Raw genomic sequence first — 11,590 nt, forward strand, 5'->3', positions numbered from 1 at the left:
CGACCGTCAGTTTTTGCAGTACCTTCAACTGTTTCCCCAATGTTTTTTTTTCCCCTGGCGGCAATTTCATTTAACATGTCTATTTGGGATGAATGTTTTACAATTTTGTTTTCGGCTACCACTTTCGGCATTGTGGGCATGCGACAGATGTGGGCTGGTACGGCGAGGTTAATTAGCTTCAATCGCAATGTGCCCCGACTTAGTAGACGCTGGACGGGGTTTTGCGATTTCTGTCATCGAGAGTGTTACCGTGCAAATGAATAGGAAGATGCTTGCGCTTTTTTCTCAGGTGTTTGATCAAATTAACATACGCATAAATTAGGGAAACCTCATATGTAAGAATAACCGTACGACTCTAGAGAGATTAGATTGTTTGACCGGAGTGTGTTAAAGACCTTTTTTCTCTAATTTACTATTACAGTTAACTCAAAAAGTATTCGTCCACCCGAATATTTCACACAAAAAGGAAAATTATGGACGTTTTAGGGTCAGTAAAACTAATGATGGGTTTGATAGCTGGACAATCAATTTTTACTTTTAGTTCCATTACATGCAGGAGAATTGTTCAATAACAGCACAATAATAAAAAAATCTAACTTTTTACATGCACAAAAGGTATTCGTCTACAAGACTTTTGACGCATCTCCACGGGGTAAAATACCACGATGATATAGGCTAGCTTGGTTAATGCCTAGCTGCTAGAATAAATAGAGCTTATGGCGTTAGCTTTTCCATTGTTCCGGTTGTGTCACGAGACATGAAGACAAAAAACTTATCATAACCCGGCTTAATCAATGAAAATCATCTTCAGAGATCGAGAGACATTTGGACCAACCCCGTTCCATCGTTCAATTCATCGTTTGACCCCTTCTGGATCACCAAATCAGTGCGAAATTAACATCTAATTATTAATTCTACATCGTTAATCGATCAAAATCGCATGGTTGTTGTCCACAAATGCCAGTAAAACCTTAGAGCCACAATTCTTAAGTTGGTCAGGGAGTTCAAGGAACGGGGAACAACGGTCATGGTAGATTCCAACCCATTATTCCAAAACTGTGGTTAGAAGGAGTTAGAAAGTAGAAGTAGTTAGGGAAAGGTGATGAGTGAATAATACCAACTTCCAAAAACTCCTAAATTTGGCCAAGGGGTATCAAGAACTAAGACGAATGGTGAAATTATCATATTTACTGACCAAAGCAAGTTTCATATATTAGGGTCACTCCACTATCGATCCTTAGCATACTAGGTAGCATACTGGTAGGTAGCATACTTAGCAATATCTCGTCAATGTAATGACGATCAACATGTAATTAGGGCATTTGATGGGAAAAATTAAAATCATTCCGAAGAAACTCAAGAGCTTAGAAGTACATCTCCGAGAACGATTTTGTTACAATTTATCAACTTCTAGCATACATATTTATTTACCACGAAAGCCCCACACAACGATGCATCATGCGCCCGCAGGTGGCTCCCTTCTCGCAAACGGATTGCTCCACAAACCGTAAGTGTGTCACTGTCAAATATGCACTTTTCACGCTGGCCAGGAAAGGAAATGCTAAGCGCGAACTGCTTGATTATTATGCTGTGTCCAGCGCACCATGGTGGTCCAGTTTTGCTACCAAAACACACATACACACACACGTGCCGAGTGGAAGCCAAGAAGCATAGATTCACGGGCGGTGTAGTCAGAAGTTTTTGGCAGTCGCCATTTGATGCGACGCAAAAAGTGGTGAAAAAAAATAGCGAAGAGAACCCCGAATCGATGGCAAACTAATGGGCGTGTGCTGTTGGCAAACAAACCTGTCATGCAACAACCTTTTTTTTTGCACCGGGTACGCTAGTATACGGCAGTACGCTTGCAACATTTGGCTGCACTGATAACGCACAATCGAACATGACGTGTTTGTTGATCAATCGCAAAGAGAGCGACAGTTGAGCGGCAATTTGGTTGCTGTTCGGAGTAAAGTTATCGCTAAAATACTTCGATAAAGTATTATTGCATAAAACCATCATCATCTATTGCAACACAAGCGGGGACACTTTTCGGACAGCAGAAGGCACACGGGTATCTCATCACCTGATCGCTGGGCTAGACTTTGCGGCTAGACTCCAAACTAGTTGAACTTGACATTCTCGTCCACCAATGTCCGAGGTTTAAGGGAGAAGGAAAAAAAACAGTGAACTGAATCAAAATGCAGCTTGCATGGTGCGTAGTGTTAATCGAGGTCCAAAGACGTCCATACACGTGCAAACACGATTAGGTACGATCGATTAGGCGAAGGGAACATTATAAAGCGTGCACTATTCTCGACACGATCCGACGTGGTGTCGAAGTTGTTACCAATTTTTTTAAATCCCATTGACTTTTACTCACCAAACAACGTTACACTTTTGCACTGCAGAGCGGTTCTAATACTACAACACACACCGTATGTTATATTACTCTATGCACAATTAATTCTTTTGGTGCTCTTAATCCCTAAAAAAAAAAACTTTTGCCTTCCAATCACAGCTTTGGACGTCATTCGTCTCTAAACATATATTGCACTGAAACTAGGATTTATTTGTTGCAAATCACGCGTGCACGATCACAGATCAACGTCACCTATCCTCCGTATGGTACAATCGAGAGGAGGGGTAATTGTTACTTTATCACGACTAGTTCTTGCGCCGAGCCGATCACAAGAAGCCTCATGCCAGCCAGGGTCTGCTGGAGGTACGAAACTGAAAGTGCGTGCGTATCGTCGCTCGGTTGGTCGCGAACTGTGCGCGACGTTCGAAGGGGTTCGCTTAAATGTTCTGATCGACCGGCGGTGGGGTGGCGAACCTGCCACTGCAGCCAGTGCGCTTTTGCGCTATCGTTCGTATAACGTTCAGTTTGCTGCCCCACTCGTTCCATCGCACCACCTGCAGCTGATCGCACAACGCACGTGCCCAGCTGCGTTAAGTGTTAAGAATCGATTCGATGCGATTTGCAAACCGTTCTGCAACACGAAGATCATTCTCCGGCTACTGGCGCAGGTAAATGGACGATAAGTGCAACATAAAACCTGCAAGCAATGTGATTTTGCTAGAAGGAAGTGTCCAGATGAGGTCAAATCATGGCGCTAGCGTGTTGTGCACCTACCAAAAACCCAAGGCGTGTAGAAGTCACGGGTGCGCGCATAATATTGTCGTGGGGGATTTTAAAAAGTCACGGACCTGCGGGAGGCGCGCGCATATCGGCACATGCGTTTGCTGAGGCAGATGACACCGGTTGTCCTTAGATGCTGATGATGCTGTCGAAAGTCCGACAATGACCTACCGTGCTGGCGGAAGTGGCCTGGTCAACCGGTCGACTAGCGGCACGTGAGGTGAATGTAAACATTGCTTAACGAGTAACGTATATGGATGGATTAGTGTCGTCGTGTGGTGAGTTATTGTTTACCGGTGACAATTCGGCGTTAAGTTGGAGGCAATTAATGCGAACACAAAATGTTTATTGGTTTGGAAGCAACATGATTCATATATGGTGGAAGTTTTAGATAAAGAAGCAGTTATTGTTTCTTTCCATGTCATGCTCTATCCTGTGATTAAGGGGTGGAGGGACTTCTAGCATAGAAAAAGCCTTTTAAGAAAATATAATATACATGAGATGTGCTTTGAAATACTACAGTTTAATGTTGTGTTTAATGAATCTTTCCAAGAGGATTATTAATATGACTCTTTAGGGAGGGGTCATTCAAATCAGAAGTCTACTCTTAAAAAATCATGAATCCCCAGAGCATTCGCGGTCCCGTTTTTGACATTGACGCATTTAAGGATGGACGAATACATGACGGACAAACAAATTTTGGCTGAGTTTGTAAAGTAAAGATTCATAACCATTCATTTAGTTACAACATTCCTTCAGATTCATTTCATCAGATTCGGCGCAGGACCAGACCAAAATCCCATCCGGACCCATCCTCCGATTACGGGCTGCCTTTCCGGCTATGGGTAAATAACGTAAAAAAAAGCCAGAAATGGCAAACAACAAGGAAAAAGGTGTCGGGAGTGGTTTCAACGCCTTCGAAGCGGTGATTTCTCCGTGAAAGACGCTCAAAGCGAAGGAAGGCCCAAAACGTTCGCCAGAGTGGAACCAGCTCGGCATCATCTATTACAAACTCGTGAAACCTGGATAAACAATCACCGGTGAACGCTACCGAACATAATTGATGCGTTTAAGCCGGGCTCTGCGTGAAAAACAGCAACAACACTCATCACGGCACTACAAATTCATTCTGCTGCATGACAACGTTCGGCCACATGTTGCGTAGCCTGTAAAAAACTACCTCAATACCCTGAAATTGGATGGTCTACACTTACCGGATTAACATCTAATCCTATCCATGGTCAGCCAACCAGCAGTTCTCGTCGTACGAACAGATTAAGAAATGGTTGGATACCTGGATTGGGTCAAAGGATGTAGCATTTTTTTCGAAAAGGAATCCGCGATTTACCCGAAAGGTGGAATAAAGTATTACAGAATAATGGGCAATACTTTGATTGACGCAGTATTTACAAAATAAATATACCACACGTAAAAAAAAAACTTATGAAAAAACGGTAGTTATTTATTTTAAAACCTAATACATGAAATTATATGTAAACTGCAGTTACTTAAATTACTAGAACAATACGGTGTTCTCCTTGACGCAATTTTATTACTTTTCACGTTTAAACGATTTCAATTTAAAAAAATCTGCCACATATTTCCCCACACAACTCCACTTTCTGTCCCGATCTCCATCACCAGTCCAGATGATCCAGCTGTTGCAAATATAGTAACACTTTTTTTTTTGGTAATCCAAATCAATGCCTAGAGCTCCCTCAATCTGTTCCTCAATCTCTATTGGAGTTAAAACAAACTCAGACCGTGGAATAAGCTATTCTCTCGGTCGAGTAGCTTCAAAATATTTGGCTAGAGCTTGCTCTGAATAGGCAGAGTTGCTTAAAACTATATCCAACTTATCCTCCAGTTCGCGGAGAAACGCATTCTCTTGCCGCAGCTGTTCGATAGTTAATAGGGCTTCCGGGCTTCGAACTATCGGGATGTCAGGAGCTAGAAAAGCCGAACAATCGTATTAGAACATTGGTTAAGGGTCGAAGGATATCGTGTATTAGAAAATATGACATTTATTACATCGTTCTTCATAGGCTGGTGAGTTGGCCGCTGCATTCGGGCCGACAACTGACATCACGGCACCCTGGTTCGGGACGGCACTAGGTAAAGTAGGAGCTGATGGTGGTGTTGGAGTACGTGTTGTAGCTGGTGGATATGGTGGTGGTGAAGTAGGAGCTGAGAGAATAGAAGAAAACGTATTAGAAATGGATCAACAGGTGAATAGGTGTTTTGTGTTAGCAAGCATCAAATTTCTTACCTCGCTTACTCGGCTCATCCAAACTCCCTGTCATACAATTGTATGGAGTTGGCGCTGAGGGAGCAGCAGAAAAAGTGAATTACACGAATGTGTCCAATCATACATTCGTAAATATTAATATTCTTACCATGTATCTCTTATGTGTTCTTAAACGCCGTACTTTACTTTACTCACCTTCGTTGTTGTTGTTGTTGTTGTTGGACATGGTTTTTAACTGCCGAAATAAAAAAAAGACAACACTTGTAAACCACAGGCAGTAGGCAGTAGTAGAAACATAATTTAAAAACAATACAAAGGCGATTCGTATTGCACTATTTTGTATGCTTAAGCATAGAAACCCACACCATCGCATCACTACATAAGGTACGTTATCACATGCCAGTGTCTCGATCGACACACTGCGTGCACAGCAAAACCAAGCTATTTGCATATTTTTCCCGCGCGTACAGCATAGCAGCATCGTACAACGGACATCGGAAACACGATGGTAAGCTATTACAAAATTCACCGGTTCGAAAATGCCATACTTCTCTCTATTTTACTTACAGAAAAATTCAGAACACATCAGTTCTTTCCACAGTTTCACACTAGTATGATCGATCGAACCGCCTTTTACTGCGAAAATCAAATAAACGCACCCACACTTTGACAGCAACACACCCAGTAAGCACCCCAAATTTCGTTAAATTCGTAGTCAGATTGAGCGTTGTTAATTTAACCATTCGAGCAGTTTGCTTCGTCAGTCTGTATCTATCAATTGCTCGTGCATCGTGGAGGCAGTGTGATGGCCTCTCAGAATACATCAAAATACAGTGTTTCAAACACTGTACTGCACTTTCATCAAAATACAGATTTTTCCTTAATTTACCGTTAAATTAGGTGGTTAATAAAGGCAAAATCGACATGCCTTAATGATTAAACATGTCAAAACCGCTAGAAAGATAATTTAAGGACTGCTAATTTTCCCTGAATAAATTAGTCGGTAAATTAGGGGTAATTTAATGGTAATTTGACGAAGTTTGGTGCATATGTTAACCAGATGAAGCAAACTGCTCGAATGGATAAATTAACAGAGAGCTGTCCACTGGGTACCATCAGACGTTTGAGTGCAAACGTCTGATGTGATTTTTTGCTGTTTGACATTTCAATCGTTTGTCAGCAGTTTGTGTTGGTTTGGCATTGAAAAGCACGTGCGCTACCGGCAAGATCGCAACTGACTAATTCTACGAAAAACCATGCAGAAACAGCGGAAATTCAATCCGAAGAAGGGTCCTCATAAGTACCTGGGTCGTAAGAAACCCCAGAGCTCAGCATGGCAGCCAGTGAAACTGAACGGCCCCGTAATTGCCGACGAAGGTGCAGATTTCGATGGGTTCGTAGGGTTGGAGATTTTGGAGAACTATTCCGGAGACTTTTTACGGAAGGAGAAAAATAAGGTAATTAGCAACGATGCAAACATTGTTTTGCGTATTCTAATGGAAATTTCGTTTACTTTCAGAACAAGGAAGAGACCGAGGTCGTTGGCAAGCGTAAGAAATCGAAACGTAAGCATTCTTCAGATAGCGACGATGAAAGTGATTCCGAAGAGGAAGAAGTACGGGTAAAAAGCAAGAAGAAGCAAAAGAAAGCTAAATCAGCTAAGCCAGATACTGAGGATTCTAGTGAAGATGATTCTGGTTTCGATGATCAACCAAAGAAAAAGATAAAAGCTACACACGAGCGCCTCATTACGAAAACAAGTATGAGCGGTAATGATTCAGATAAAAACCGGGAAGTAGATACAGTTCCGGCCTTTTCAATGCTGTTGAAGCCTCCAACGTCGAAACAAACACAACAGAAGGTAAAGGACACTGCGAACGATTCTGCCATTACTATTTCCTCAAATGATTCCAATTCGAAAAAACAAGCAACAAAATCAAAACAAAATGTGACTGCAAAAGGACCAACGAAAACTAATGCAAAACCAGCAAAAATGACACAGAAAAGAGTAAAAGAAAGTAATACCAAGGCGGATAAATCTGAGCCAGAACCTCATTCCAGTGCGGATTATGCGGTAAATATTATAACAAATTTTGAAGCAACTTTATGTTTAGTTTTGTAAATATCTTCTATTCGAAACAGGCTTGGGTGCAGCTTGGTGTTTCCGAACCCATCGTGAGGGCGCTCGCCGATAAGGGTTTCAAGGTACCGACCGAAATCCAGACCCAATCGCTTCCGGTTGCCATTTATGGACGACGAGATTTACTCGGTGCTGCAGAAACGGGAAGCGGTAAAACCCTCGCCTTCGGTATACCGATGCTGGAGGGGATTATGGCAATGAAGAGAGCTAAGCAACAGCATGCTGATAATTCAAGTGAACACGAGATGACACCCCCACCGGAAGATATGGATATCACGGAGGAGGATGAACAGGTGTTCGCCAAAGAAGGTCGGGCCTTGGAAAAGAACTGTGTCCAAGACGATACCGATAAACCATTGTATGGGTTGATACTAACGCCGACACGAGAACTAGCGGTGCAGATCAATGATCATTTGAAAGCGGTTGCGAAGTACACTGGCATCAACATTGCGACCATTTTCGGCGGATTGGCTGCAGTAAAACAGGAACGTTTGCTACGCAAGTGTCCAGAAATTGTGATTGCTACACCTGGACGACTGTGGGAGTTGATACAGAGCGATAATCATCATCTTTCGAAAGTGGAAGATATAAGGTGCTTAATGAAGAAGCGTGTATATCTCGATGTATTTTTAATATTGTATTGTCTTCTTAGATTTCTCGTTATTGATGAAACTGACCGGATGCTGGAAAAAGGACACTTTGAAGAGCTGAAGCAACTGTTGGAGCTTATCAATGCAAACGAGGATGCGAAGAAATTGCGGCGCAACTACATCTTCTCTGCTACGCTCACCATGGATCACGAGATGCCTGACCACTTGAAAAGTGCGTTGTTCGTATGCAATTTCAATCGTAATTGCTTTATATTTTTTATCTTCCAATTCCATTGTTTTCTTCTTAGAAAATGTAAAGAAATCGAAAAAAGTGTACAAACTAACTCCCGGCCAACGTATGGATAATCTTATCGAAGTAATCGGTATGACCAATCCGAAGATCGTTGATCTGACACAAGATCATGGCACAGCCCGTACGCTTACCGAGTCGCGTATCTTATGTCAGGCGGAACAAAAAGACTTCTATCTGTACTACTTTCTCGAGCGACATCCTGGCCGCACGCTCGTGTTCTGTAACTCGATCGACTGTGTTAAACGGCTCGTTTCCCTGTTTGACTATCTGGACTGTCAGCCGTTTAGTCTCTTCGGTAGCATGCAGCAGCGTCAGCGTTTGAAGAACCTAGAGCGTTTCACAGCCAACCCACGCGCCCTGCTCATCGCGACCGATGTGGCAGCGCGAGGCTTAGACATTCCCAACGTGGACCATGTGATTCACTATCAGGTACCGAAAACGACCGAAAACTATGTGCACCGTTCGGGACGTACGGCCCGCGCGAGCAAAGAAGGTCTGACGGTGTTGCTAATCGCACCAGGCGAAGTGAAGAATTACGTCAAACTCAACCAGGATCTGGGTCGCACCGATGATCTGCCGCTGTATCCCACCTACGAGCGGGTGATGAGACAAGTGAAGGAACGCGTTTTACTCGCCCGTGACATTGAGCGAATGGATCTGCAGCAGCGCCGTGAAGGCGCGACCCGTTCCTGGGAGGATCAGCTGGCGAAGGAATTCCAGAGCGAATCCGAGGTGGATAGTGAGCAGGAGGAGGTGCGACGATTCGAAGAGACGAAGCGAAAGCGGCAGTTTAGAGCGAAGCGGTTAGAGCTAAGCCAGCTGCTTGCCAAACCGATCGTAGATATTAAGATCGAGATGAACTACCCTTCTTTGAACATTGATGCAATGAAGAGCCAACCGTCGGAAAAAAATCAGTCCGCCATTAGTCTCGTGCGGAAGGCAGAAGAGCAGCGAATACTTGAGAAGAAGCAGCGAAGAAATAGGAAAAAATACTAAATGCAAAGAAACACGAACTTTCATCACGATAATGAAGTGCGTGTAAAAGGATTCTTTTTCTTTTAGCAATAAATTTATAAAAAATGGTAAATTTACATACTATACAATCGAGTACATTTCGTTTCTAGGCCTAATGCTTGGACACATACATTCGAACACCTTTCACGACTAGCGACCGTGTGTACTTGGCCAATATGGAGGTAACACCTACCGTGGGTGTTGCGAAGCACTCGATGTACGGTTCGATCTGTTCCAAGTTCCAACGTTCTTTCGTTCGGAACAGCAAATCGAGTCGGCCCAGCAGATTCATCGGGAGATCGGCTTCATTCAGTCCACGGACACACGGCACTCTACCCTCTCGATCGATAATACCAATTCCACGTAGATACTGCTCGTTTGCCTCGAAACCCTCCGGCAACGATTCCTGCCAGGTGACAAGGAATTCGTCGATGTGAAACTTTAAACCGTGCTGAAGGATCTTTTCGGCAAACAGGGCGCACACGAGATCCTCCCGGTACTGGAATCGGTCCGGAATGCGTTCACTGCGGCAGGTGTATACGTCGAATATACCATCCACTACCTCGTACGGAATTATGCCTTGCATCGCTTCTAGCGTGATTTCTTTGTCGATTGCGTCGGGTTCCCAAGAATTTTCCGACACCACGGACAGAAGCAACGTGAGTACTCGGTATTCGTATCTGGAATCATACAGGAATTTTAGCTTAACGATCATTCATACCAAAGTAGAAATAAGGTCGGAAAACATACTCTAGATCTAACATGCGCACCCGTTCATCAACCTCAATGGCTCGATATAGTTTAAGCCCTTCTTGAAACTCGTCCTTGCTGCACTGAACAGTATCGAGCAACTGACGAAAGCGGAACAGCATTGACCGATCGATTAGATGCTCGTTTTCCGGACCAGCGTACCGTGTCAAGCGAAGCAGATCGATAATTTTACGATACTTTGGCTTCACTGGCCGTAGCTCGAAATAATCGTGGAAAATTTTCACCACATCCTTCCGTTCCACCTCATCGATCGTGTCGATCGTTTCCGAATCCTCTTCCTCTATGCTGCTGTCCATGGATGTGTTGACACCACTTTTGGGGCTTTTGATCGGCGAACGGCTCGTTGCTTGTGCGAGCTTTAGATCCTTCACCAGCAGCAAACTGTTCGATATTTCCGCTTCCTTCATCTCGTAGGTACGCGACTCGGTGCAGAAAACAACCTTCTCGTTCAGCGCACCCTTGAAGCACACCTCTGCGCCGTTCTTAATCTCCCCCAGTATATGATCATCCACCTCGAGCAACTTTATGTTGCCCAAATCATGGCCCTCATGTGCCGCAGGATAGTAAATTGCCTGGCCAATGTTGGTGAGATTTTTGTGGTCTAGTTTTGCGTGCCGCACTATCGTGCGCACATCGTCGATGGAGCGGGCGTAGCTGAGAAGAATGAGTAGTAATAAATAATAAAATAAGCTTTTTTACAGCAAACGATACCGGTTATGTAGAAAAAGCACTCACTCTTGGCTGTATATCATCTTACTATACTAAAATAGGTTAAAATATATGAACTGTTTTCGTTGTCTGCAACAAATCAAAACAAACGCCTTGGCGCGCTTTTCAAACGTCACCGAATACTGCTTGTAAGCTGGAGCACGTTCGCTGAGTACACCGGGTGGCTCGGAATGTAAAATCAAACTCGATTGTTTGAATTAAAATTTTGAATTTTATAGTCGATTAAAAGTTTTGAACCAAATCTCGACAAAAATATGAGTTTTTATACAGCTGATGGTAATTACTGCACGAAATTGAATTAGATGATGTGGGATGATGAACCGATGTGGGATGATTTCCTGTTGCTAGCTTAACAAAATAGCACAGAACAGAGGTGCCTGCAACGATTTTTAAAATTATACGTTTTACTGTTTCAGCATTCTTCAGTATTCTTAAATACTATTGTAGCTCTCTGTATATTGCTTAAAATAAAATGAAATAGTTCATTTATAGTGCTATATCGATTAAAAAAATGTTTCACACACGTTTAACGATTATTGTAAGTGATATTCGCGTGGTTAATTGTATGTCAATGCCCAAACGTATCAAACAATAATGACCAAACGCATTAGGTTTGAATTAACTTTGATACTTTTTGAGAAGCAAC

At 43.1% G+C, this 11,590-nt stretch overlaps 2 protein-coding genes across 2 annotated transcripts; one reads left to right on the forward strand and one right to left on the reverse strand.

Annotated features, from left to right (window-relative positions):
* The first annotated feature begins 6,643 nt into the window (after positions 1-6,643).
* LOC128718416 (ATP-dependent RNA helicase ddx24) lies at positions 6,644-9,426 on the forward strand. The gene is made up of 5 exons (XM_053812042.1): positions 6,644-6,844; positions 6,907-7,461; positions 7,530-8,119; positions 8,180-8,349; positions 8,426-9,426. The coding sequence occupies exons 1-5, from the start codon at positions 6,644-6,646 to the stop codon at positions 9,424-9,426; spliced, it is 2,517 nt and encodes an 838-aa protein (XP_053668017.1).
* Positions 9,427-9,556: 130 nt separating this feature from the next.
* Positions 9,557-10,967, reverse strand: LOC128708322 (sister chromatid cohesion protein DCC1). The gene is made up of 3 exons (XM_053803296.1): positions 10,951-10,967; positions 10,195-10,869; positions 9,557-10,124 (listed from the first exon to the last, which is right to left on the reverse strand). The coding sequence occupies exons 1-3, from the start codon at positions 10,965-10,967 to the stop codon at positions 9,557-9,559; spliced, it is 1,260 nt and encodes a 419-aa protein (XP_053659271.1).
* Between the last annotated feature and the right edge of the window lie 623 nt (positions 10,968-11,590).

Source organism: Anopheles marshallii, chromosome 2, assembly GCF_943734725.1.
Source record: "Anopheles marshallii chromosome 2, idAnoMarsDA_429_01, whole genome shotgun sequence".
In the NCBI taxonomy this organism is placed as follows: Eukaryota; Metazoa; Arthropoda; class Insecta; order Diptera; family Culicidae; genus Anopheles; species Anopheles marshallii.

Excerpts from the sequence above, each read along its gene's own strand:
- LOC128718416 (XM_053812042.1), top strand. The coding sequence starts at position 6,644 with ATGCAGAAACAGCGGAAATTCAATCCGAAGAAGGGTCCTCATAAGTAC. Across the intron at positions 6,845-6,906 it reads TACGGAAGGAGAAAAATAAG|AACAAGGAAGAGACCGAGGT; the intron begins GTAATTAGCAAC and ends GTTTACTTTCAG. Across the intron at positions 8,120-8,179 it reads TCGAAAGTGGAAGATATAAG|ATTTCTCGTTATTGATGAAA; the intron begins GTGCTTAATGAA and ends TTGTCTTCTTAG.
- LOC128708322 (XM_053803296.1), bottom strand. Across the intron at positions 10,125-10,194 it reads GTGCGCATGTTAGATCTAGA|ATACGAATACCGAGTACTCA; the intron begins GTATGTTTTCCG and ends GTATGATTCCAG.